This window comes from Ammospiza nelsoni, chromosome 22 (assembly GCF_027579445.1).
Source record: "Ammospiza nelsoni isolate bAmmNel1 chromosome 22, bAmmNel1.pri, whole genome shotgun sequence".
NCBI classification, from domain to species: domain Eukaryota; kingdom Metazoa; phylum Chordata; class Aves; order Passeriformes; family Passerellidae; genus Ammospiza; species Ammospiza nelsoni.
Window position 1 is genome coordinate 1,627,680 of NC_080654.1, and position 27,821 is coordinate 1,655,500.

Consider the following 27,821-nt stretch of genomic DNA (forward strand, 5'->3'; position numbering starts at 1 on the left):
GGGCAGCTTCATCCTTCCAAATCCCCCTGTGGTTTATCCCAAAAATCTGGAACTGACTGGAAACACAGGTGGGACAGGTGTGGGGTGGGCAGGGCAGCTCCATCCCCCTAAATCCTCTCTGCTGTTGTTTTCGGTGTTATTTTTGGTGTTGTTTTTGGTGTTGTTTTTGGTGTTGTTTTTGGTGTTGTTCCTGCCATCACTGCCTGCTGTCCCCTTTGTCCCCTTCAGAGCCATTCCCAGTTTTCTGTACAAATAAAGTTTGTGCCCAATCCCTCCTGAGGAGTTTGTTGTGTCTCAAAGCCCTCCTGCAGCAGAACCACCTCTTGTTCTCCGCTCTGTGGCACTGTGAGGTAAAATGGAATTTTTGTTCTCTATCTGATGATTTTCTTTTAATTTTTATTTTTTAAAAAAATCAATTTTCTGGTTGATTTTTCCTGCTATTTGCCCTGATACCACCCAGAGGAATAACCAGGGGTGGCTACAGGGGGGAGTGAACTGGAGAGGGAAAAAAAGGAGGTTTTTTTATTTGGTTTGACAAACAAGCTGACATTTTCTGACAAGCCTGAAGAAAAACAAGAAAGTTCTGTTCCAGGCAGGGAGATCTGCTGGAGGATAATGAGGTTTTGCCTGAGGGCTCTGTCTGCTCACTGGGTACAGATATTTGATATGAGCTGCTGTTCCTTTTGCTCGCCTGTTGTTTAATCCACCTGCTTTTAAAAGGAAAACATCCCTCAGTGTGGTAGGGCTGCAGAGAAACCCAGAGTTATTTGTTACAGCCTCCCCAAGAAAGCAAAATTGTATTTCAGTTGGCATTTAATATATATAAAATAAAAATATAAAATAAAAATATGAAATATAATATATTAAATATAAAATACTCCACAGAGTATTTTATATTTTATATTTTATATATTATATATATTAAATTAATTTATTCCTTTAATTTGAATTAAATTAATTTAATATATGAATTTAATATATGAATTTTGGGGGATAAATTTCCCAGCAGTGCTGCAGCTCCGGGGTGAAGCTGAATTCATCCCACCAAGAAGCAGCAAAACTGTGAAACTCTGCTGGTGCTGAGCCACTCCACAGCAAGAGGGGAAAACGGGAGACCAAAAAAATCTAATTTTTTATCCCAGAAAAACCTTGAAGGAGAGAGGAAACCAATCCCAAAGCTGTGTTGGTACTGAGCCACTCCAGAGCAAGATATTGATTAAAAGGAAAAACAGGAGACCAAAAAAATCAAATTTTTGTCCCAGAACAGCCTTGAAGGAGAAAGAAAAACAATCCCACCAAGAAGCAGCAACTCTGTGCTGGTGCTGAGGGGAAAACAGGAGACCAAAAAATCAATTTTTTTTATCCCAGAACAGTCTTGAAGGAGAGAGGAAAACAATCCTAGCAAGAAGCAGCAAAGTTGTGCTGGCGCTGAGCCACTCCACAGCAAGATAATGATTAAAAGGAAAAACAGAAGACAAAAAAACCCAAATTTTTTTTTGAAGGAGAGAGGAACCTCCTCTGCTGGATGAGGCTGCTCAGAGAACCCCGTGGACATCCTGGAGAGCAGAAAATTCCCTCTAAATCCTGGCCAAGTGTTTTCCTCTGGCTGCAGACATTTCCATGAGGTCACTCTTGGAGCTCCTCCCGTGGCTGGAACGTTCAGAACCAGAAACTGAAATGTTTGGGGCTTTGTGATGCTCCTGTGGCTCACTCTGTGGGGCAAAAGGGGCTTTGTAGGGTTTGGGATCATGCAGGGTTTGGGATCATGCAGGGTTTGGGATCCTGTAGGATTTGGGATGCTCCAGGATTTGGGATCACGCAGGGTTTGGGATCACGCAGGGTTTGGGATCATGCAGGGTTTGGGATGCTCCAGGATTTGGGATCCTGTAGGATTTGGGATCTTCCAGGATTTGGGATCCTCCAGGGTTTGGGATGCTCAAGGATTTGAGATCCTCCAGGATTTGGGATCCAGCAGGGATTAGGATCCTGTAGGGTTTGGGATCCTCCAGGATTTGAGATCCTCTAGGATTTGAGATCCTGGAGAATCCTGCAGGATTTGGGACCATGCTCAAGGATTTGGAACCTTCCAGGATTTGAGATCCTGCAGGGTTTGGGATCCTGCAGGGTTTGGGATCCTGGAGGATCCTGCAGGATTTGGGACCATGCTCAAGGATTTGGAACATTCCAGGGTTTGGGATCCTCCAGGATTTTGGATCCTGCAGGGTTTGGGACCTTGCAAGGTTTGGGATCTTCCAGGATCTAGGACCCTGCAGAATTTGGGATCTGCCAGGGTTTGGGACCCTGCAGGATTTGGGATCCTGCAGTGTTTGGGATTCTGCAGGGTATGGGATCTTCCAGGATTTGGGATCCTCAAGAATTTGGGATCCTGCAGGATTTGGGACCATGAAGGATTTGGGATCCTGCAGGATTTGGGACCATGAAGGATTTGGGATCCCACAGGATTTGGGATACTCCAGGATTTGGGACTCTCCAGGGTTTGGGATCCTGCAGGGTTTGGGATCCTCCAGGATTTGGGACCATGAAGGATTTGGGATCTTCCAGGATTTGGGATCCTGCAGAGTTTGAGATGCTCAAGAATTTGGGATCCTCCAGGATTTTGGATCTTCCAGGATTTGGGATCCTGCAGGGTTTGGGACCCTGCAGGGTTTGGGATGCTCCAGGATTTGAGACTCTCCAGGATTTGGGATCCTTCCTGCCTCAGTCTCCATCTCCCCTGCTCCTTGCAGAGCTGCTCCCAGCAAAGTCCTGTCACCCTGATTAATGATCAACTGTAAAAAAAGATGATTCAGGACTATACACTTAATTAATGATTAATTAATGATCAGCTGTACCAAAAGATGATTCAGAATTATACACTTAATTAATGATCATCTCTAACAAAAGATAATTCCAGGAATCCTTGGATCTGCTTTTTGATCTGCAGCCCTGGAAAAACGCCGGATTCAGGGCAGGGTCTGACATGTGGGGTGAAAAATTGTGATTTTTGCTGGGTTAACTATGAAACTGCAGCAGTGGGGTCTCCTCACACCCTCCATGGATTGGGCCAGGAGAGAACAGGGGAGAACCCCAGAATTCCACCAGAATTTGGAGATTTCCAGGAATTCCCTGAAGGGAGAGAAACCTTGATGGAAGCAGTAACATGAATAATCAGAGGGGCTGCTTTAATAAAATTAATAAAAAACCTCACTTTAATAAACTCACTTTAATAAACTCACTTTAATAAACTTAATAACTTTAATAAAAAGGGATCAAAAAATTCCCTTTTTCATTAAAATTTCGCGGTTCAATTTCCCTTGTTTTCCCCTCTGGGACATTTTCCCCTCCTGTTCCAGGCGTTCCCTCCATTCCTGCCCGGCTTGCAAACCCTGGAGATGGTGGAAAAAGGAGAAAATAAATCAGGAGAGAAGCTCTGGGTGGCTTTTTTTGGCCAAGCAGTGTCCTTGACAGGTGCCAGGAAGCCGAGCAGAGGCAGAAAAATCCCCATGTGTGGGAGAAGTCTGCAAAACAGGATCTGCCACGCTTCCTCCCTCTTTTCCACCCCATTTGTACTGAAATATCTGCAGATTTTTTATTTACAGCAATATCTGGTTGTCCTTTGGAGAAAATGGAAGTGGAAGTTCTGAGTGGATGGCTGGAATTGCAGATTTTCAGAGAACTGAGTGGAAATTTCAGGGAAATTTTCAGGATTTGGTGTGGCTGCAGCTGGTTTTGCTTTTCCCATTTTTCTCAATTTTTAGTGGCATTCCCAGAGACCCATCCCATTTTGGGGGGATTTTTAGGGTCATTCTTCAGGATTTTGCTGTAAATGCAGATTTCCACATATGGCTGATCTGTTCAGAACCCTCAAACTCTGAGCCCCTCAATTCCTCCCTCATTTCCCCATAATTCCTCCTAGGAATTCTTCCTTCCTAATGCTTCTTCCTGGATTTTATTTTATTTTATTTTTATTTTTATTTTTTATTTTTATTTATTTTATCCCCGTTGGCAAGTTGGGAATGTGGATGGGCTCTGCATTCACATTCTACCTCTTCTTTCTTGGCTGGAAAAGCAAATTTATCTTGCAGAAAGAGCCTGATCCACCATATGATATAAAGGTCTTTTTGAATTTTATATATATATTATATAGATATAGATATAGATATAGATATAGATATAGATATAGATATAGATAGATATATTTGAGTTTTTTTGATATCAGGGTCTTTTTGAGGTCTTCCTGCACCTGTGGAAGAGCAGAAAGGACATTTCTGCCCAACAATTTCACTTATTTGTGGCTGAAAAAGAAAATTTATCTTGCATAAAGAGCCTGATCCACCATGTGATATAAAGGTCTTTTCGAATTCTATTTCTATTTCTATTTCTAGGTATAGGTATATTTCTATTTATAGGTATATTTCTATTTGTATTTATATATTGTTTATATTTTTCATATATTTATATATATTTTTATATACATTTATGTATATTTATATATATATATAATATTTATTTGAGCTTTTTTTATATCAGGGTCTTTTTGAGGTCTTCCTACACCTGTGGAAGAGCAGAGAGGACATTTCTGCCCAACAATTTCACTTCTTTATGGCTGAAAAAGCAAATTTATATTGTAGAAACAGCTTGACCACCCCGTGGCAGAGCAGAGAGGAGATTTCTGCCCCTGATTTGTGGGGGAATTTTTGTTCTCTGCTTGTTCTTTCATCGTTCAGGAATTCCTGCAGCCAGCTCTGGAACAAAAGTCCTTTATGCCCAGAAGAGATGGGGATTGTTTGGGATTTGTGATTTGCACAAATCTCCTTTTCTGGAATTGCAGTTTGTACCCAGGCTGGCGTGGGAGGAAGGACAGAGAGCCCCCCACTGTCCTGGCATTGCCTGGGCAGCAAATTAAAATGAGAAATGAATTTTTTGTGGGGAATTTTTAAAGCCCTAAAAGAAGGCCTGGGGGTTCCTGCTGCACTCTGCATCCATGCAGAGGGAAAAAGCAAAAAAATAAAAATAAAAAACCAAAAACAACAACAAGAAACACACAAAAAACCCAAAAAAACAAATTTAAAAAAACAAAAACAAAAAACATCCACCCAAAAATCCCAAAAGGAAAACCCAAAAAACCAAACCAACCCAACCAACCCAAATCAAAGAAAAACCAAATAAAACACCCCAAAACCAAACTGAACCCAAACCAAGTAAACCTAAACCAACAAAACCCTCCCAAAAAACCAAAACAAAAAAAACCCAAAAGACCAAACCAAATAAAAAACCAAAAAAATTAAAAAAAAAACAAAAAAACCCAAAAAACCAAAGAACCAAACCAACCCAATGAACCCAAACCAAAAAACTTAAACCAACAAAAACCAAAGAAAAATCCCCAAAAACCAAACAAAAAAAGAAACAAAAAAACACCCAAAACCCCGAAAAAAAAACAAAAAATCAAACAAAAAAACCAAACAAAAAAGACCCCAAAAAACCAAACCAAAAAACCAACCAAAGCCAAACAAAAAAACCTAAACCAACAAAAACCCCCCAAAAACACCAAAAATCCCCTCAAAAACCAAACCAAAGCCAAACAAAAAAAGCCTAAACCAACAAAAAACCCCAAAAAACCCAAGAAACCAAACCAAACCAAACAAAAAACCAAAAGGAAAACCAACCAAAACAAAAACCCCAAAAAGTAACAGACCATAAAAGAAAAATCCAAAAATCCCCAAAACAAACCAAAAAATAAACAGTAATAAAATAAACCAAAAAACCACCCCAAATTGTTGTTTTGGGGGTTTTTTCTCTCTTCCAGACACACAAACGCAGGAGATCAGAGCTCCTGACGTGGGTGGAAATCCCTCAGGAAGTTCCGGCCTGAGGAGATTCTCCTAAATTTGGCTTTTGCACAGCTCTGGGCTCTGCTGACAGGATGGAGCCAGGACAAAGAGCCCAGAAATAAAGGAAATTATCCAAAGAATAGGCTGGGCTAAAAATGGAGCTGCGTCTGCACAGCTCCGCGGGATGCTCAGAACCGAGTCCAGGTTTTGGAGTTGTTTGGGTTCCTGGTGAGGAAAGGGAAAAAAACTGAGGAAAAAAGCACTCAAATCCTGATCCTGAAGGAAATGGAGCGGGAATTTCAAATTTTTGAGGATTTTTTTTTTTTGCTGGAGGTTCTCAGGGAGGAACGTGAAAGGTTGGATTTGGATTGAAGGAAGGATGAGCTGCATGGAAAAGTTGGTTCACACAGATCTGAATCAGCCTCTTGTCCCTGTGAAGATTTCGACAGAATCTTGCAGCTTTTGGAAGAGGGGAAGAAACTCAGAGAGGTGCACTTTATTAAAATTTAATATAAGTTATAATTTTATATAATATAATATATATAATATATAATATATAATATATAATATATTATATATTATATATTATATATTATATATTATATATTATATATTATATATTATATATTATATGTAATATGTAGTATAATTATTAATTTAAAAAAGAATTTTATAGAATTTAAATGATAAATAATATAAATTTTAATATATTATAGTTAAACATTTATATATTTACTTAATATATTAATATTAACATTAAATATAATAAAATCAATATATAAGTATGTGTTTATAATGTACATTTATTTATATATATTTATAATATATTAATAAGTCTATTTAATATATGTTATAATATATTTAAATATATTAAAATACATTTTTAATATAAATGTTAATTAGGAGATAGTTCATTATATATATTATTCATTATATATTTCTAATGTATTATAATATAATCTTTTATAAATACATAATGAATAATATATATTTATATATATCATTATATACTATTATATATAATAGTATAGTTATATATTAATATATTATAATATTAATAATATATAATATATGTAATATATTATATGTAATATCTATCTATATAATATATAATATATAATATATAATATATAATATATAATATATAATATATAATATATAATATATAATATATAATATATAATTATATTATATATTATGCTATATTATATATTATATATTTTATATATAATATATTATATAAAATATATAATATATTATATATATTACATACAGTATATATATTATATATTTTATATTTTTTATATATTCTATAATACTATAATATTAGAGATATACATTATAATATTATATATAATATTTTAATATAGTGTTTATAATATTTTAAATATTATTGAATCATAGTTTTATAACGGTAATATAAATTTTAATGTCATTTTTAATACAGAATTTTTAAATTCAGAAATTTTAAAATATATAAATCTATGAAATCACTCCCAATCTCTTCACAGAAACAAGGAGGAGTAATTCCCAGCCCTGCTTATCCTCTGCGAAACATAAAACTGGTGTTTGTGAGATGTAAACACTTCTATTTTTGTAGTTTGTCTTCCAAGTCAAGCAAAAATAAGAGATGACTCCAGGCTGAGCCCTGCCTGACCCGCTGGTAACTGAGAAGTGACAGAGCCAGGCCTGACCCAGGCTGGCATTTCTGGGCTCAGCGAGATGAACCCGGAGCCCTTGGCCTGCAGATGAGCACAAATTAATGAGCAGAAATTAATTAATCAGCAGAAATCACCTTCAAAGTGGGAGAACTTGTGAGAAATGCTGCTCACTTCCAAAAAAATTGAGAAAGGTTTATTAAAACCTTATCAAAAAATACAACAGAAGAATGAATGGAGAAAATATAACAGCACCAGAGCAGAGGATTTTTCCCACCAGGATTTTTTGCCTTTTAACCCTTTAAATTCTGCCCCAAAATTCTGCCCATGAGCTCTTTCTTCTCTGTCCATGGTGGAGTTTAAACCCTTTAATCTTGATTGTTGGTCAGGTGCTGCCACAGTGACAATCCCACCCTCCCAAATGTCCCAAACCCTGATAACAACACAAGAGCGGTAAAACATCACTAAAAATCTATAAAATATAACTAAAAATCTATAAAACATAACAAAAATCTATAAAACATAGCTATAAATCTATAAAACATAATTATAAATCTATAACCTATAACTTCAAATCTATAACATATAACTTCAAATCTATAACATATAACTTTAAATCTATAAAACATAACTCTAAACTTATAACACATAACTAAAACTGTATAAACCATAACTAAAAATGTATAAAATATAACTATAAATCTATAAAATATAACTAAAAATCTATAAAACATAACAAAAATCTATAAAACATAGCTATAAATCTATAAAACATAGTTATAAATCTATAACATATAACTTCAAATCTATAACATATAACTTTAAATCTATAAAACATAACTCTAAACTTATAACACATAACTAAAACTGTATAAACCATAACTAAAAATGTATAAAATATAACTATAAATCTATAAAACATAACTAAAAATCTACAAAACATAACAAAAATCTATAAAACATAGCTATAAATCTATAAAACATAATTATAAATCTATAACATATAACTTCAAATCTATAACATATAACTTTAAATCTATAAAACATAACTCTAAACTTATAACACATAACTAAAACTGTATAAAACATAACTAAACTGTATAAAATATAACTATAAATCTATAAAATATAACTATAAATCTATAAAACTTCTCCTAACATCTGTATATGATACTTGCCTTTTATTTGTGAGAGGGATCCGAATCAGTCTCTCCTCCATCTGAAGCTTTCAACAAATCCTTTGGAAAGAGGGGAGGCAACTCAGAGAGGCGCAGTTTATAAAAATTTAATATTAATTGTTGAATTAATACTATTTAATTAAAATATATAAATAATTCAATAAAAATGTATAAAAATTAATAAGAATTATAATTTTAATTATAAATTTGGGAAGTGAGGAATGGAAGGGAGTCATCTCCATTTTTCCTGCAAGGGGCGCTGGATGGGTCCGGAGATGGGGCAGGGGGAGGATGGGATGGGATTTTGTGGGATGTGATGGGATCTGGTGGGATTTGGTGGATTTGGTGGGATATCAGGGGATATTATGGGATATAATGGGAGCAGGTGGGTGTCTGGGTTTGGGATGCAGGAATTCAGGGATCTCAATCAGCCTCTCCTCCCTCTGAAGCTTCCAGCAAAGGTGTTTGAGCATTAATTTCCTGGTATTTGTGCATTAATTTCCCGGTGTTTGAGCATTAATTTCCCGGTATTTGTGCATTAATTTCCCGGCGTTTGAGCATTAATTTCCCGGTATTTGTGCCTTAATTTCCCGGTGTTTGTGCATTAATTTCCCGGTGTTTGAGCATTAATTTCCCTGTCGGCGGGGCCCAGGTGACAGCGCCCCGCGTGTCCCAGCCCCAGGATTGTCCCCAAGGACAGCCCCGAGCTGAGCAAAGCTCCCAAGGCTCCTCCCAGCGGATTATTGGCCAATATTCCCGGGGCAGGGCAGGGCAGCTCCTGCCTTCCCCACTCCTCCTTCCCTTTATAAGCGCCTTCTCCCTTCTTCCAGCTCATTCCACACCGGCACGACTTTGGATTTCTGGCAGTTTTCTTTCCCTTTTTTTTTTTTTTTTTTTTTTTTTATTTTTCTCTCTAGTTCCTGGCCTGCTGCCAGTGCTTCTCACGGCCAAAGTTTTATCTACAGGGATAGATATATATATATATATTTTTTTTTTTTTTTTTCAAGCCAAGCCCAGCTGCGCACGGACCAAACCCCGCTCCTGGGGCGAGCTTAACTCAGCATAAGAGGAGGAGGAGGAGGAGGAGGAGGACGAGCAGCAGGAGCTGCCTGTGCTCCAGCTCTCGCTGTCAGGATGGATTTATGGCTTTAAAAGGAGTGGGGGGAGGAAGGAAAGAAAATTCCCTGCCGGAGCCAGAGCTCGCAGCGCAGCCAAAGCCAAGCCGGAGCTGCGGGATGGCTCTGGGGGCTGCGGGACACGGACTATGACCGAGCTCGGGCTCTGCTGGGCCCCCTCAGGGGCATCCAAGGCGCTTTGGGCAGCACCAGGCTCGGCTATGTTGGCCAAGGTGGTGTTTCCACTTCTGCTGTGGCTGCGCTTTGCTGCGGGACAGGACGCACCTGAGCCAGGTGAGTGCTGGCAAGGCAAAGTGTTCCTGAGCTGCTTTACCGCGCTCTTTGCCTCCTGCTCGCCTCAAAACCCCTTTCAGAATAAAAACTGAGCTTGCAGTGCTGCTCTCCCTTTTTTTGTGGCTGCATTTTGCTGCGGGACAGGACGCACCTGAGCCAGGTGAGTGCCTGGAAATCTGAAGCATTCCTGCATTGCTTTACCCCGTTCCCTACCTCCTGCTCGCCTCAAAAACCCTTTTCAGAATAAAAACTGAGCTTGTGGTGCTGCTTTCCCTTTTTTTTTGTGGCTGAATTTTGCTGTGGGACAGGACACACCTGAGCCAGGTGAGTGTCTGGGAGGGCGAAGCATTCCTGCTCTGCTTTACCCCATTCCCCGCCTCCTGCTCGCCTCAAAAACCCCTTTGAGAATAAAAACTGAGCCTACAGTGCTGCTGTCCCTTTTTCTGTGCCTGCATTTTGCTGTCAATTTGCTCACCTGAGCCAGGTGAGTGCTGGAAAGGTGAAGGGTTCCTGCCCTGCTTTTCCCCATTCCCTGCCTCCTGCTCTCCTCAAAAACCCTTCTCAGAATAAAAACTGAGACTACGGTGCTACTTTAGGTGTTTGCTGCTTTTAGAAGTGCTTGTGCACAAGAAACCTGTCTGCAATTGCAGAAGGAAATTACTTAGAATGTAATTTTGTCTATTTTGTTCCCGGTGGGGAAGAGGGAATTGTTCAGAAATTCACAGAGTTAAAGGAACCCCATGGAAAAGTGCTCACTGAGGGCTCTGAGGGAAGCCAGCGGTGATTAACGCTCTGTTCTCTCCTGATCGCTGTAATTCAATCGCTTCGGCTCTAAAACTTCAGCTTTTCTTTCTCCTGGGAGCTGCAGATGGGAAACGATAACGGGGCAGCCCTGCAGAGCTGGAATTGGGAGAGGGATGGATGGATGGATGGATGGATGGATGGATGGATGGATGGATGGATGGATGGATGGATGGATGGATGGATGGATGGTGTCCCGTTCCTGGGCAGGACTCACCCCTCAGTGGTGGCTGAGCTGCTGCAGTTCTGTCTGTCCTGGTTTGGAGAAGGTTCTGTGCCTGCAGGGATGGTTCTGGTTGGTTCTGTCGCTCCAGGGATGCTTCTGTTTGATTTTCAGGGCCCCTGGGAACTGCAAACACTGGGAAACCAGAGGGAACCTCGTGTCTGTCCCTCAGTGTCCCAGGCTGGATTTTGTCCCTCCATGTCCCACTGTCCCTCACAGGGTGCTGGATTTTGTCCCTCAGTGTCCCACTGGGGCAGTTACAGTTCTGCAGCTCCTGGCATTGTCCCAGCTCTCCAAGTCCACGCCGGGAGCAGCAATTCCCATTGTCCTGCCCTCCTGCCACCCTGGCAGCCCGTGGCACATTCCCATTGTCCTGCTCTCCTGGTGGCAGCCCGTGGCATTTTCCCAACCCATGGCATTTCCCAGCCCGGGCTCTGAACAATGCTCAGGCCTTCAGGGGCTGTGCCAGAGCCAGCCTTGGCATTCCACAAGGGCTGTGCCCTGCTCCAGAGGCTGGGTTTGGGTTGATCAGTGTTAGGAGCTGAGCTGGGTTTGGAATGATCAGGGTTTGGGGATTGAGCTGGGTTTGGGGATTGAGCTGGGTTTGGGGATTGAGATGGGCTTGGAATGAGCTGAGCTGGGTTTGGAATGAGCTGAGCTGGGTTTGGATGAGCTGGGTTCAGGAGGATCAGTGTTTGGGTTAAACTGGGTTTGGATGAGCTGGGTTCAGGAGGATCAGTGTTTGGGTTAAACTGGGTTTGGATGAGCTGGGTTCAGGAGGATCAGTGTTTGGGTTGAGCTGCCTTTGGCCTCTCCGCCTGTGGGCAGGAGATGCCCATCCCAGCCTGGCACAGCTCCTGGTGCCCTGTCCAGAAGGGCTGTGGTGGCACAGGGACAGGAACACTTCACCCACGGAGAAGAAGGTGAAGAAGAACAACCTGCCTCCACCCTAAAACCTCATATTGCTTCATATTTATTTCTATATTCTAAAACTTTAAACTATCAGTTTTCCACTCTGTGATTTTTACACACTTCTAACCAACTCCACACCCACAATCCCAGTTCTATCATTCCATTTTGGAACACTGCACTGACCTGGGGATGTGGAGAAACGTTCTTTGGGGTCTGTACCTTTAAAAGCATAGAAAATTTAAATTCCTCAGCGCGCAGGTTTCCAGCCCAAGCAGTGAGAGAAGACAGGAGTGGGACGTCAAGCAGAATTACCCCAGACAGGAGCTGATCCCTGCTGGCTGTGAGGGAGCCCCAGAGCCCGGGGCTGTGTGAATCAGCCCGGATGTCTCCTGTCAGCATCAGGGGAAGCCTGGCCAGCTGCTTTCCTCCTCCTCCTCCTCCTGCTGGAAAAGCCAGCAGCCAGCGTTGCGTTTCCATGGGGAGATTTTCCTTCCCAAATCCAGCCCTTCCAAACACTTCAGAGCCCGGGCCATCGACCCAGCCTCGCGCAGGGGGTGACAGCAGGACCCTGCAGTGTCACTGTCCCTGCCCAGGCCCCGGCACAGCTCAGGGGTCACATCTCAGTTATCCCTGATACTGAAAATGCTCACGGGCGCTCCAGATCCCCCCTGAAAAATGAGAAATCCTCCTCTGGCACCTGGCCACGCCGTCTGCAGTGCCTGGGAGCAGCAGCTGCTTGCGTGAGCAGGGATTTGGTGCTTCCAAACCTCCACCTCTGGCGCGGATGGCATGTTTGTGCTGGATGCAGGACAAGGAGCGGGAGGAAGGATGAGGGAATGGAGAGCCTGGACCTGCAGGGAGGCTGATTGCAGTGTCTGCTTGCTTTGTGAGCCCTGCCACGCTCCTGATGGGGGCAGAGCCTTTGTCTCGATTTTATTTAGTTTTTTTTTTTTTAATGGATTCTTTCTGCTGAACAGGAGGAATTTGTTTCCATCTCGTGCAGGAGTCAGTGTCACAGACGGGATGGGGTTGGAATGAAGGAGAAGCTTCAGCCCCAAAACACCCTCTGCCCTCCAGCTGCTGCTTTGGTTAACCAAGGCAGAGCCCTGTGGGGTCAGGATGGGGCTGTCCCTAATTAACAGCAATGAGTAATTAACAGTGATGAGTAATTAACAGCAATGAGTAATGGGGAAAACCGGCATTTATGGGATGGGAATGTGGTGCCGGAGAGCTGCGGGGTACAGACAAAAGGACACAAAAGGACACGGCTGTGACTCCCCAAACCTTTGTTCTTTTGGGGTTTCAATAAAGGACATGGCTGTAACTCCTCTTTGTTCTTGTGGAGTGTCACCCCAAAAGACATGCTGTGACTCCTCAAACCTTTGTACTTTTGGGGTTTTACCCAAAAGGACACGCTGTAAGTCCTCTTTGTTCTTTCGGAGTGTCACCCCAAAGGATTTGGCTGTGTCTCCTCAAACCTTTGTTATTTGGGGTTTCACACAAAAGAATACAGCTCTGACTCTCCAAACCTTTGTTCTTTTAGGGTTTTACCCTAAAGGACACGGCTGTGACTCCCCAAACCTTTGGCTTTTGGGATTTCACACAAAAGGACACGCCTGTGACTCCTCTTTATTCTTTTGGGGTTTCACCCCAAAGGACGTGGCTGTGACTCCCCAAACCTCTGTTTTTTGGTGGTTTCACCCCAAAGGAGACAGCTGTGACTCCCCAAACCCCTGTTTTTTGGCGGTTTCACCCCAAAGGAGACAGCTGTGACTCCCCAAACCCCTGTTTTTTGGCGTTTTCACCCCAAAGGACACAGCTGTGACTCCCCAAACCCCTGTTTTTTGGCGTTTTCACCCCAAAGGACACGGCTGTGCCTCCCCAGCCTGTGCAGGTTTTGGGCTCACAGCCCTCCACTGATGCTGTTCCCCCTCTCTGCCCTGCAGCTCCCCAGCCCTCCGCCTCCAACGCCGAGGGCGACCTCCTGTTGCTGCTGGACAGCTCTGCCAGCGTCTCCCGCTATGAGTTCTCCAAGGTCAAGGAGTTCATGTGGGACCTCCTGCAGCCCTTCGCCTTCGGCCCCAGGGACGTGCAGACCAGCCTCATCCACATCAGCACCACCCCCAGCATGGAGTTCCCCTTCGACCAGCACCTGAGCGGGGCCAGCCTGCGGAGCGCCATCGCGGGCACGCGGCAGCGCATGGGCGACACCAACACGGGCAAGGCGCTGGCCCTGGCCAAGGAGAAGCTCTTCAGCAGCCGGGCCGGGGCCAGGCCCGACGTCCCCAAGGTGCTGGTGTGGGTGACAGACGGCTTCTCCACGGACGACATCTCGGAGCCCATGCGGCTGCTGAAGGACATGGGGGTCACCGTGTTCATCGTCAGCACCGGCCGCGGGAACTTCCTGCAGCTGTCGGCGGCCGCCAGCGCGCCCTCGGACGCGCACCTGCACTTTGTGGACGTGGATGACCTGCCCATCATCACCCCGGAGCTCAGGGACGCCATCCGAGGTACGCGGGCACCAGGGCAGGGGCAGCAGGGCTCAGCCTGGCGTTCAGAGGGTGGAGGCTGTTAGCTGGTGGTGTAGGTGATCCCCAGCTGGGGAATGACGCGATCCGACCCCATGGTTCAGAACAATTGCTTTATAAAACTATATTATACGGCATTAATAACATATTATATGGCATTTATACTGTATTATAACTATAGTGAAGAGAATAACGTGCTCTGACTCCGTGGTTCAGAACAATTGCTTTATTTAACTGTATTATATGACATTAATAACATATTATATGGCATTAATACTATGTTATAACTATACTGAAGAGAATAATGTGCTCTGACCCCATGGTTCAGAACTATTGCTTTATTGAAATATAATATATGACATTAATACTATATTATATGGCATTAATACTGTATTATAATTATACTGAAGAGAATAATCTGCTCTGACCCCATGGTTCAGTGGGCTGAACAATTGCCATATTATATTAATTATATTATACTGTACTATATTATAGTATACTATACTATATTAATACTATTTTAATACTGTATTATATTAATACTATTAACTTACTATAGTATTAATATTGTCTAGTGTATATGTATTATATTAATTATATAATATACATTATTATATATAATTATATAATTATAATAATATATATTATATTATAATTATATATATAGTATTACATTAATACTATATTATAACTATACTAAAGGGAATAATGTGCTCTGAATCCATGGTTCAGAACAATTGAGGAGTTGCTTTATTATAACTATATTATATGACATTAATACTATATATACATTAACAATTATACCATATGTACATATATAGTATATAAATGTATAATATACATTAGTATATGTATATAATAATATATATGTATATTATATATAATATACATATATAAAAATATATAATATATTATAACTATATTAAAGAGAATAATGCACTCTGACTCCATGATTCAGAAAGCTGAACAATTGCTTTATTAAAACTATACTATATTACATTAATACCATATTATATTATTTATTATATATTATTAGTATTTTATATTATAACTATACTACATCATACTAAAGGAAAAGCTGTGACTGTCTCCAGACAGGTCGGCACAGCTTTGAGTGATTGGTTAATTAACATAAATTCCCAAATCCCCGCCACAGGTCCAAGTACAAACCAAGGCTCTTGGGAGGTCTGGGACAAATATTTGCCCTTGGAATGTTTGTGTGAGTGGGACAGATTCCCCTCGGTGAGGTGAACTTGTGTTTGTGAGTTCAGCTGGGAAGGAGGAACTCGAAATATCTGAGTTCCTTAAAACCCCACAAGTCTTTGGGATGAGTCATGCAGGTCAGGCATCTGCACACCCCAGGCAGAGCTCAAAATGCCCCACCTGCACAGGCAGTTAACCACAGGTTGCCCAAACTGGGATGATTTCACCTCAGCAAACTGCGGGCACAAAGTGCTTGAGCCCCCTGAGTTGATTTTCACACTTAAGTGGTTTTTACTTTTTTTCCTCTCAAAAGTTTCTGTCTCTGTGCCAGCTGATGGAGGAACACAAACGTGTTGAGCACATCTAAAATGGGATGTGTGTCCCTGGCAAGGATTTGTTCCTGTCAGCTCCTTCCAGCTCTTGTTTGGGATAGATCTGAATCTCTAAAATTCACCATCAGGGGCTGAGACCTCCAACTCCCGCAGTTGCTCTCTTCAAAAACACAACTCGGGACAGTGCAGGCTGTCAGCATTGAGGCTATAGGAAAGGAATGTTCTTGTTCCATAAATCCCTGTTCTAACGTGTTCCACATCTGCCAGATCCCTGGCCTGACTTGGCCAGCAGAGCCCTTGGAGGAGCAGCCCAGCCCTGCCTCGGCAGGCCAAGGTGGATTCTGTGCCCCTCACAGGGTGGAGAGAGGGAAATGGCACTGGAAATGGCACTGAGCCAGAGTACCTGCAGTGTGAGACCCCAAAAGGGCAAAGGGGAGGCACAGACGTGTCCTTCGGGGTGAAACCCCAAAAGAACAAAGATTTGGGGAGTCAGAGCTGTGTCCTTTGGGGTTAAACCCCAAAGGAACAAAGATTTGGGCAGTCACAATGATGTCCTTTTGTGTGAGACCCCAAAGAATGAAGGGCAGTCACAGTTGCGTCCTTTTTTGGTGAAACCCCAAAAGAACAAAGGTTTGGGGAGTCCCAACCATATCCTTTTGTGTGGAACCCCAAAAGAACAAAGAGGAGTCGCAGCCATATTCTTTTTTGTGAAACCCCAAAAACCAAAGGTTTGGGGAGTCCCAGTTGTGTCCTTTTGGGTGAAACCCCAAAAGAACAAAGCAGATCTAAAACCTGCAGAGGTCAGCACTGTGCCTGAGGGCAGCGTCCATTCTGTGAACCCAGCAAGCCCTGAAACCTCCTGGGCTGGGGTTTTAATGCCAGGTGAGGTTCCCACAGGAATCCAGGGCTTGCAAAGTGCCAGATTTTGGTCACATCACCTGATTTCACATTAATAAAACCCCTTAAATCCACTGGTGCCTACCTGGAGGAGCTCAGAGCTCCACCACCCTTCCTGGCATGGCAGGGACAGGCAGGAATTAATTAATTCCAGCTCTGGAATGGTTTAATTATCACTCCTCTCTTATCTTCATCTCTGCTAATGTTAAAAAAAAAAAACAACAACCAAAAAAAAACCAACAAAAAAAAAAAAACAGTGGAGGCTTTTGGAGAGGCACAAACAAGCTTTGTCAGGAGCTGCTCCCCTCCTTCCATCCCCTCTCCAGGCTGGGCTGTTTCCTGCCTGCTCCTCAGAAATTCCAAACCAGGGCTCCCTGCCAGGCTGCTGCTGCCTCAGGTGGGCTCAGCCTGCACAGGGAGATGTGCTGGGGCTGAAATGGCCCCAGAGCTGCTCAGGACAGGGGCTGGGGGTGCTCACTGCCTGCTTTTCTCAGCCCATGCAATCGTGAAGTCCCTCCTGTGTTTTCACAGCTTTTCCCACAGCTGTGTTTATGGGCCATGTCAGCTGATGGGGTATTGGTTTAAAGATTAGTTCAAGAGCAAATGTTGTTTACATCTATTTCTGAAATCACCTTCACCTCTGAGAACAGAGATCTCCCCTCTGTGAGGGCACAGGGTCTCATCACTCCTCTCTTTTTCTCTGTTCAGATTTCTCATGGGATCACAGCTCCTTTAACATTTGCTTCCTTTACCATGGAGGCCTTTTTGGTTAGACCCCAGAAGAATAAAGGGGAGGCACGGTCATGTCCTTTTGAGAGAGACCCCAAAAGAACAAAGGTTTGGGGAGTCACAGTCGTGTCCTTTTGGGTTAAACCCCAAAAGAATGAAGGGGAGTCATAGCTGTGCCCTTTTGTGTGAGACCCCAAAAGAACAAAGAGGACTCACAGCTGTGTCTATGAACTATTGCCCCACACTTTTCAAGGCTTTATGAGGAAAAGGGGAGTCTGATGTATCAATGGCAACCTTCTCCATGGCTTTACAAGAGGTTTTCAGTCCTAGGATCAGGACATCTTCTCTTTCTGCAGAAAGCACAGCTGGCTCCTGGCAGGCGCCTCCACCCTGCCCAGAGGGAGGGGAAGGTTCTCAGGCTGTGCAGGAGCTCAGGCTCCCTTTGTTGTGCCCAAAATGTGGCATTTGGTGCTGGGGAAGGACCCTCTTGGTTGTGAAACCAGGGCATTCCTGTGAGCTGACATCAGCCCTGAGCCTGCAGCCACTTGCTCCGTGCCCAGCCCAGTTAGGCTGGGGCTGCTGCCTCCTGCCAGCCTTTGGCACCACTCCCGAGCCAGGCTTTGCAGGAGCCTGCAAGCCCTGAGCATCCCCACGTCCCACATGCGCTCAGGAAAGAGCATTTCTCACCCAAAATGGGCCCTGGGTGAGTCCTGCTGCAGGGAAGGCTCTGAGCTCTGTCAGCCCCGCCAGAATCAGAACCTTGCCCCACTCACATCAAAGTGATTTGTCCCAAATCCCAGCTGCAGCTTCTCTAAACCAGATTAGGACAGGTTCTGCTGGAGCCAAGCAGAAATCCTGGCAAATCTGGGTCTGAGAACTGCAGGACAACCTGTCCTAGTCTGGGCCAGAAAATCTGCAGGACAACCTGTCCTGATCTGGGTTTGAGAAGCTGCAGGAGAACCTGTCCTGATCTGGGTCTGAAAACTACAGGAGAACCTGTCCTAGTTTGGGTCTGAAAGCTACAGAAGAATTTTTCCTAATCTGGGTCAGAGAAGTTGCAGAAGAACCTGTCCTAAACTGGGTCTGAGGAGCTGCAGGAGAACCTGTCCTAATCCCACCTGTCCTAATCTCACCTGTCCTAATCTAATTTGTCCCAATCTAACTCATCCTGAGAAGCTGCAGCTGGGATTTGGGACAAATCTGTCCTGTTCTGGCTCTTCTTGCTGCTGTTTTGTTTTCACCCTCATCATGAAGCCAGCAGCATTCCTGCAAGTCTGATTTTGAGAGTTCTGCTGCAGGGAAGGCTTTGAGCTCTGTCACCCCTGCCAGAATCAGAACTTTGCCCCACTCACATCAAACAGAACCAGAATCCCAAATCCCAGCTGCAGCCTCTCAGACCCAGTTTAGGACGGGTTCTTCTGCAGCCAGGAAAAAAAATCCAGGCTAATCTGGGTCTGAGAAATTGCAGGAGAACCTGTCCTAGTCTGGGTCAGAGGAGCTGCAGCTGGGATTTGGGACAAATCTGTCCTGTTCTAGCTGGTTTTGCTGCTGTTTTTATTTTCTCATCCTCATCATGAAGCCAGCAGCATTCCTGCAAGTCTGATCCTGATCTCTGCAGAGCTCCTGGCTACAAAATGGTGTTTGGAGTCCCCAAGAGGCAGGAGGTGGAGGGAAAGTGTCACCAGGCAGGCACTGCCTCAGTCCAGTACAGGATATTAATTATTAAATAATGATAATGCTAAAAATATTTATTTATTTATTTGTTTATTTATTTGTTTGTTTATTTATTGCTGCTTCCCTCTGGGAGCAGAGGGGCTGGGAAACACATTGAGTGTTGGATCGAGCCCTTTTCTGACCCAGAGATGGGGCAACTGAGAGATGTTTGAAAAACTTTTATTTTATTTTCAGTCTCATGTGAAGGGTGAGACAGTACAGATGTTATAATTCGCACCATCACAATCAGGAGTTAACTATTTCTTAATTATACTACATTATAAGGGGTTTTGGCTTATTTGCTTTAGCTACACCATGTTGTAAATGTTTTAAAGCCAATCATCTAAAATTACCCCTCATGGCTCCTACTACAATGCATCTTTCACAGTTCTGTTTCTCTAAAGTGTCTAATCTTTTCTGTAAGGTCATCTTCTGAAACTTCTTTTCTGGTTCCATTTCTCTCTCCACAACGTCTGTCCTGTTCCACGGGGTTTCTAAACCGGCATTTCTTATCTCCAGGTTTGGACACAGATGCACACTGTGTGAGCCTTCTGTTTGAGAACTCTCTGTAAATCCATTTCTCACCACTGTGGGCATTTATGTCTTTATTTTCTGTGCTTTATTTCTCTCTTTATATGCTGAAACTTCCAGGGCTCTGGCAACAAGGGGCAGAGCTGTTTGCTGTGGGCTTCTCCTTTGATCTGCCCCCTCCATTCACATTTTCCCTGCTCCCAGCTCACTAATTTCCATTCCCTGAGCTTCTGGCAGGGTTTTTGGCAGCACTGAGACCTTTCCTGTGCTCCCTGTCCCTTTGTGGCTTGGTCCCTGAGGTTTGTGGGGCTCCCAGAAGAGTGCAGGGCCCCAGGATTTGGGATGGGATGGGATCACTGGGATGGGCAGGGCACAGAGCAGGGAAATGTTCCTGCCAGGGAACAGCTCAGAGGAAAATCTGAGCCTGTTTTATTTGGTACAGGGAAGCTGGCAGGGCTCAGAGCAGCTCAGAGGAGGAGGGCTGATCCTGTCCCAGCTAAAGGATGAGTCTGGGAAGGCAGAGCAGCCCCAAATTTGCAGCTTTGGGAGAGGATTTTGTGCCTCCCTTCACCTCTGTGCAATGGGGAGCTGGTGAGAGCTCTGTGAGTGCTCTGAGCATGAGCTGGAAGTGTTTTTATAAGGATTTAGGGGCTTTTCAAAGCTCTTAAAAATAATTTAAAAACAAAAGATATCTCCATGTCACTTCCCTGGAGCTAGAAACAAAATCCTGTGTGTTTGTGCCTCTCTGGAAGACCAGAGAACAGTGGAATTGTGCCCAGAATGGGAGTGTCAGAAGGGTCAGGGAGCACCACCAGAGGGATTTGAGCCTGGAGTTTGTGCTCTGGAGCTCAAAGGTAGCACAAAAAAAGGCTCAAAAAGGAGCAGTCCCCATCCCTGGGTGTGTTTAACAAAGCCTGGATGTGGCACTGGGTGCCAGGGTTGAGTTGAGGGGTTGGGTCGATGGTCTTGAAGGGCTCTTCCAACCTGGGGATTCTGAGAATTTTGGGAATTCCCAGGAACTGGGGAGGTGGTGGAGTCACCATCCCTGGGTGTGGCACTGCGTGCCAGGGTTGAGTTGAGCTGTTGGGGCTGGGTTGGACCTGATCTTAAAAGTCTCTTCCAACCCAGAGATTCTGAGAACTCTGTGGTTCTGAGAATTCTGTGGATTCTGAGAATCCTGTGAATCATGTGGATTCTGTGGTTCTGTGGATTCTGAGAATTCTGTGATTCTGTGGTTTTGTGGATTCTGTGAATCATGTGGATTCTGTGGTTCTGTGGATCCTTTGGTTTTGTGGATTCTGAGAATTCTGTGATTCTGTGGTTTTGTGGATTCTGTGAATCATGTGGATTCTGTGGTTCTGTGGATTCTTTGGTTTTGTGGATTCTGAGAATTCTGTGATTCTGTGGTTTTGTGGATTCTGTGGTTTTGAGGATCCCGTGCCCCGGGGGCAGGGAGAGGTGAGGTGGCACAGGGGGGCTCTCTCTGAGTGCTGAATGTCACCGAACAAGGCAGCTCTGTGAGCCCTCAGCTGGGCTGGCACTGCCCAGGCCCTGCCCTGTCCCCTGGGCACTGGGATGGGCACAGAGCAGGAGGAATGGAGCTCTCCATGCTCTGGGCCGTTCTTGTGCAGGGGTTTGCTGGTTTGGGGATTTCCACAGGGAAATTAATTTGTAGAGAATTAATTCTCTACCCTAGATTAGAGATCTAGACCGGATCTCTCAATCTAGACCAGATCTCTAGGCTAGGTGCTTCAGGGAAATAGAACTGTGAAAAATACACTGTAATAAGACTCATAAAAGGTAATTTTTGATAATTAGTTTAAGAATTTTTCAGCATTTTATTCTAAATAAAAATATACAAAATATTAATATATAAAATAAAATATAATGAGATATATAAATACATTTAAATATATTTAAATAAATATACAAATATATAAATTCAGTGTTATAAAAGCTGATAGGTCAAGAAACACTTATAATGTACAATAATAAAGAGTTGGCTTCTGATTGTGATAACGTAAATTGTAACATCTGTATTGCCTCATCCTTCACATGAAAGTAAAAATTAAAAAGAAAATTTTAAAATATATAAATAAAATATACAAAATAGAAATCTATTAATAAAAATAGAATAAGATATATAAATGTATTTAAGTAATCATATAAATATATATTTAAATATATAAATTATATGAAAATGTATAAAATTTTATAAAAATATATAAAATATATCAATATAATAAAGATATAAAATATATTTAAGTAAAAATGTAAAAATATTAAAATATAAAATACATATATATGAATATATAAATTAATAAAATGAATAAAATTATTAAATATAAAATATTAAGATATAAATACATAAAGTAAATATACCTATACTAAATATGGATAGATTAATATTAAATATAAATAAGTACAGAATATATAAAATATTATTAGAATAAGATATCCTATATTAATATTCAATATATTGATATTAAATATAAATATATGGATATAGAATATATAAAAATATAAGTATATAAGTATATTTAATAAAAAAAATATTTTAAAAGCCTTTTACTCAGTTACTCCATCTCTGCATCAAAATAAAAACCTCAATCCAGCACCACCCCTCGGTGACTGCATGGGTGCTGCCAGCTGCACGTGTGCCCCAGCAGGGCTGGCACTGCGGCTGCTCCTGCTCTGGGGGTCGATGCCAGCAGCGATCTCTGTGCCCTGTCCCTTTGCAGATGCCATCCGTGCCAACCGCCTGCACGCCACCGACGTCACCTCCAGCAGCTTCCGCCTGGTGTGGCCGCAGCTGCTGTCCCAGGACAGCGGCTTCTACAGCCTGGAGTACGGCCCGGGGGGGGACCCCGCTGCCAGGAGGGCCCTGCAGGTGCCCGGGGCACAGAGCAGCCTCGTGCTCACCCAGCTGGCACCAGCGACCACCTACGAGGTGGCGCTGACCCCCGAGTCCAACGTGCACTACGTCCCTCCCCAGAGAACCAGGGTCACCACCCTGCCAGGTAAGATGGCATGGATGGGACCTTGGGGCACCAGGGTCACCACCCTGCCAGGTAAAGGGGCATGGATGGGGCCTGAGTCACCACCCTGCCAGGTAAATGGGCATGGCTGGGATCAGGGTCACTACGCTGCCAGGTAAGATGGCATGGCTGGGACCTTGAGCACCAGTGTCACCACCCTGCCAGGTAAAGGGGCATGGATGGGGGCATCAGGGTCACCACCCTGCCAGGTAAGATGGGCATGGATGGGGGCATCAGGGTCACCACCCTGCCAGGTAAGATGGGCATGGATGGGGGCATCAGGGTCACCACCCTGCCAGGTAAAGGGGCATGGATGGGGGCATCAGGGTCACCACCCTGCCAGGTAAAGGGGCATGGATGGGGGCATCAGGGTCACCACCCTGCCAGGTAAAGGGGCATGGATGGGGCCAGGAGCAGCACTGTGCCAGGTAAAGGGACATGGCATGCACCTTGGGTCACCACCCTGCCAGGTAAAATGGGCATGGCTTGGACCTTAGGGACAAGGACAGGATCCCGCCTGGGGCTGGAGCTGGAGATGGAGGATGCTGGAATGACCTAAGGGAAGTCTGGGTTTGAGAGGGGAAGAACTGGGAGCAGGATCAGCCTCTCTGTGCAGAGAATAACTCAGATTTGTGCTGGGGCAAACTGAAAACTGGGCTGGGGTGGCAGAGTCAAGGTGGACTCGTACAAAATATTCATTTTCTGCATGTGAGAACAGCTCTGGCTGAAAGGCAGAGAAACCCTTTGCTTTGGGCTGAGCTGTGGGGTGAGCACCAACATCTGCTCGCTGGGCTGGTTTGAATTCCACTGGGCTGATTTTAATTCCACTGGGTTGATTTGAATTCCCTGGGTTGATTTGAATTCCTTGCTGGGTTGATTTGAATTTCAGTGTGTTGATTTGAATTCCACTGCGTTGATTTTACTTCCTTGCTGGGTTGATTTGAATTCCTTGCTGGGCCGATTTTAATTCCTTGCTGCATTGATTTTAATTCCACTGGGTTGATTTCAATTCCTTGCTGAGTTGATTTTAATTCTTTGCTGGGTTGATTTTAATTCCACTGGGTTGATTGTAATTCCACTGGGTTGATTTTATTTCCTTGCTGGATTGATTTTAATTCCTTGCTGCGTTGATTTCAATTCCACTGGGTTGATTTTAATTCCACTGGGTTGATTTTAATTCTTTGCTGAGTTGATTTGAATTCCTTGCTGGGTTGATTTGAATTCCTCGCTGGGTTGATTTCAGTTTCAGTGGGTTGATTTCAATTCCACTGGGTTGATTTGAATTTCACTGGGTTGATTTCAGTTTCACTGGGTTGATTTTAATTCCAATGGGTTGACTTGAATTATTTGCTGGGTTGACTTTACTTCCTTGCTGGGTTGATTTTAATTTCAGTGGGTTGATTTTAATTCTTTGCTGAGTTGATTTGAATTCCACTGGGTTGATTTGAATTCCTTGCTGGGTTGATTTGAATTCCTTGCTGGGTTGATTTCAATTTCGGTGGGTTGATTTCAATTTCAGTGGGTTGATTTCAGTTTCACTGGGTTGATTTTAATTCCAATGGGTTGACTTGAATTATTTGCTGGGTTGACTTTACTTCCTTGCTGGGTTGATTTTCATTTCAGTGGGTTGATTTTAGTTCCACTGGGTTGATTTTAATTCCCCACCCCTGAACCCCAATATGATGCACGTCAATAATTCTCACTAAATCCCCACCCACACCTCTCTCCACCTTTTCCAGAGGAAATCAGCCCAGTCGAGGTTCTCATCTCAGACTGTGGGCCCCGCAGCCTCCAGGTGAGCTGGGCTCCTGTTCTGGACACCGTGGCCTCCTACCAGGTGCTCTACGGGCCCCTGCCAGGGGGCTCAGCCAGGCTGCTGCAGGTGGACGGCGGCCACAACAGCACCGTGCTGGAGCACCTGGCGCCCAACACCACCTACCTGGTGACAGTGACGGCCGTCTACAGGTCTGGCACGGAGAAATCCCTGTCAGCCAAGGCCTGCACCCTGCAAGGTGAGCGGGGCCAGCACAGACAGGGGCCCCAGCACAGACAGGGTCACCTGCCTCAGGGGGGACCCAAAATCCAGCCCCTGAGTGGGGTTTTACTACTCAGAATCCAGGGGTTTATTACTCAGAATCCAGTTTTTTATTATTCTGAATCCAGGTTTTATTGCTCAGAATTCAAGCCCTGCATTCCTTTCTCGCTCTCCGAGGGGTTTCTGTTTCAGGCATTCCAAACCCACAGAGCAGCCCCCGGGGCTGGGATATTCTGTGCTCATCACCCCTCTTGTTTCACCGCAGACTGACCAAAATTGGGTTTTCCCCCCGTTTTTAGGAGTAAGACTCCTCCTAGTGGAGTTTATTGCAGGCAGGAGGAAAAAGAGTACAGTGGAGACAGATGCATAAAAATACATTCATTTGTTTATTTATTAAATTTATTAATTAGATATTATTTAATATTATATGAATTATTATTAATTTAATTATCAACTTTCTTTATTTATTAATATTATTTCAATATTAAACAAATTTATTCAAATTTATTTATGCATTTAATGCATAAAATAAGTTTAATTATTTATTAAATTTATTATTTAAATATTCAATATTATATTAATTATTACTAATTTAATTGCTGATTTTCTTTATTTTATTTAAATATTCAATAAATTTATTTATTTATTAAAATTTATTTATGCATTTAATTAATGAAAATACATTAATTTATTTAATTTATTAATTAGATATCATTTAATATTATATTAATTGTTATTAATTTAATTATTATTTTAATTTAATGATTAATATTATTTAAATAATAAATAAATAAATTTATTTATTAAAGTTTATTTATGCATCTAATGGATAAAAATAAGGGGTGAGATCTGTGACTCAGACGTGGAGAATGGGTGACTAAAGCTGACATTTGTATTCCTCGTGTTCTGACATTTTAATTCCTCGTGTTCTGACATTTTAATCCCTTATTTTCTGCCATTTTAATTCCTTGTATTGTGACATTTCTGTTCCTCGTGTCCCTCCAGCCACAGAGGCCCAAGGATCCAGGCCCAGAGAGCAGCACAGACTGCAGTGAGCTCCTGCCCAGCACAGCAAAGGTCTGGAATGGACAAAGATTTGGACAAAAAAAGGAGGAGCCAGGGAGGAAGCAGCTCCTGTCCCAGGCTGTGCTGCCCCTGCAGGTGTCCAGCCCAAACCTGGCCCCAGCCAGGTCTAAAGGCTTGCCTGGGTGCATGGAACAGCCAGTGTGACTAAAAATGTGACTAAAAGATGCCAAATGTGTCCCCATTTCACAGAAACACCAGTAACAAACAGAAGGCAGAGTGGTGGATCCTCACTGCTGCTTGCTCCTGCTCTCTATTTATTCAAGGCTGATGCAGGTTTCGTTTTGCATGAGCTCATTCAGGATTTGGCTGTTGCAATTCCATCCTGGCCAAATCCAGTCCTGAATCCAACCCATCCCCTGGAGGGAATGAGAGAGCAGAAAACCCCAAATCCTGGCAATGTGCTTCCCTCCAGAGCCCAGAAAAGCCAGACAAAACCATCTAAAACATTTGTTTTTGTTTCTGTGCTCCTGCCTGGATCATTGCTCTGGCATACCTGCAAACCCCCTTCACCAAATGGGAGTGCTGCTGCCCTCGTGGAGGTTAATTAGCCTGTTCTGTGATTAATTACAGGCAATAATTCTCCAGCACTATCATTCCTCTGCACTCTGAACACACAGAGCACATCTCTGGTGTCTTGTCTTGGGCTTTCACCCAGTGCTAAGCTTGAGCTACACTTAAAAATCAATGTTTTTAAGGGGAAAAAAAATATAAATCTGATTATTTCCCTAAGTTTGAACTCGCTGACTCTAAGCCACGCTGGAAGGGGGAGCTGGGGAAAAAAAAAGAAAGAAAGATAAATTAATTATAAATACCTAGTGACCAAGCAAATGGTTTCAAAGTTCAGGGCTTAGGGCTGTAAAGAAATGTAGATATTTCTCTGCTAACCCCCAGCATCAGTGGGAACACCCTCCCTCAGTAACTCTTGTTCTATTTTAAATTTATTGCTTATTTTCCCTCCATGTGGAGCTTGGTTTTGAAGCAGTGCTGTTTGTGGAGAGCCCCATTCAGCCTCAAAAACCCTTCTTAAATCAGCTTAAATCAGCTCCTTTTGGAGCTGAGAGGAATTTTACCCCTGACTTTGTCCCCTGAGAGCTGAATTTTTCATTTCCACCTTTCTGGAGCATTTTTCCTTGGGCTGCCTTGTTCAGGAGAGAAGGGAGGTGAGTCATTCATTAACTCCATAAAGAGATTTTCATGTGGTTTTTGTCCTCCTCTGGAATGTGCATTTGTGACTGATTAATCTCAGCGTTGAAAGGATCACAAAGCCCCTGGAACTGCTCATGCAATAAAATGATTTTGTTTCTTCTCGCTGTAGGACAGGAAATAAGTTTGCACAACTTCCTGCATAGTTTATTAATGCATTAATTTTCATCCCCCCTCAGTTGTAACACAGCCTTTTGAAGACAAATAAATATAAATATGAGAGCTACTGAATGGTTCCTCTGTGCTTGCTGGGAAATCTGTGGGGTTTTATGTGGGGGAATTGTGGGTTTTGTTCCAGGGGTTGAAAAGCTGGAATTAATAGAATCATAAAAGTTGGGAAAAGCTTCTGAGATCACCCTTAAATCATAATTTTAAATGAAGTGTGTGTTCCACCCATGCCTGAATAACGGGATTTACCCCAAATTTTACTCCCATCCCTCAAAAAATGTGTGGGAAATGTAAAAAACAGAAATATATTGGTCTTGATGAAACATCAGTTCCAAAATGATGATTT

At 43.1% G+C, this 27,821-nt stretch overlaps 1 protein-coding gene across 1 annotated transcript; it reads left to right on the plus strand.

Annotated features, from left to right (window-relative positions):
• Positions 1-9,540: 9,540 nt before the first annotated feature.
• On the plus strand, positions 9,541-27,533 carry VWA1 (von Willebrand factor A domain containing 1). Its single transcript, XM_059487537.1, has 5 exons — positions 9,541-10,076; positions 13,959-14,522; positions 22,687-22,965; positions 24,723-24,995; positions 26,024-27,533. Exons 1-5 carry the CDS (start codon positions 9,932-9,934, stop codon positions 26,071-26,073), a joined length of 1,311 nt encoding a protein of 436 aa, XP_059343520.1. The 5' UTR covers positions 9,541-9,931; the 3' UTR covers positions 26,074-27,533.
• The last annotated feature ends 288 nt before the right edge of the window (positions 27,534-27,821 follow it).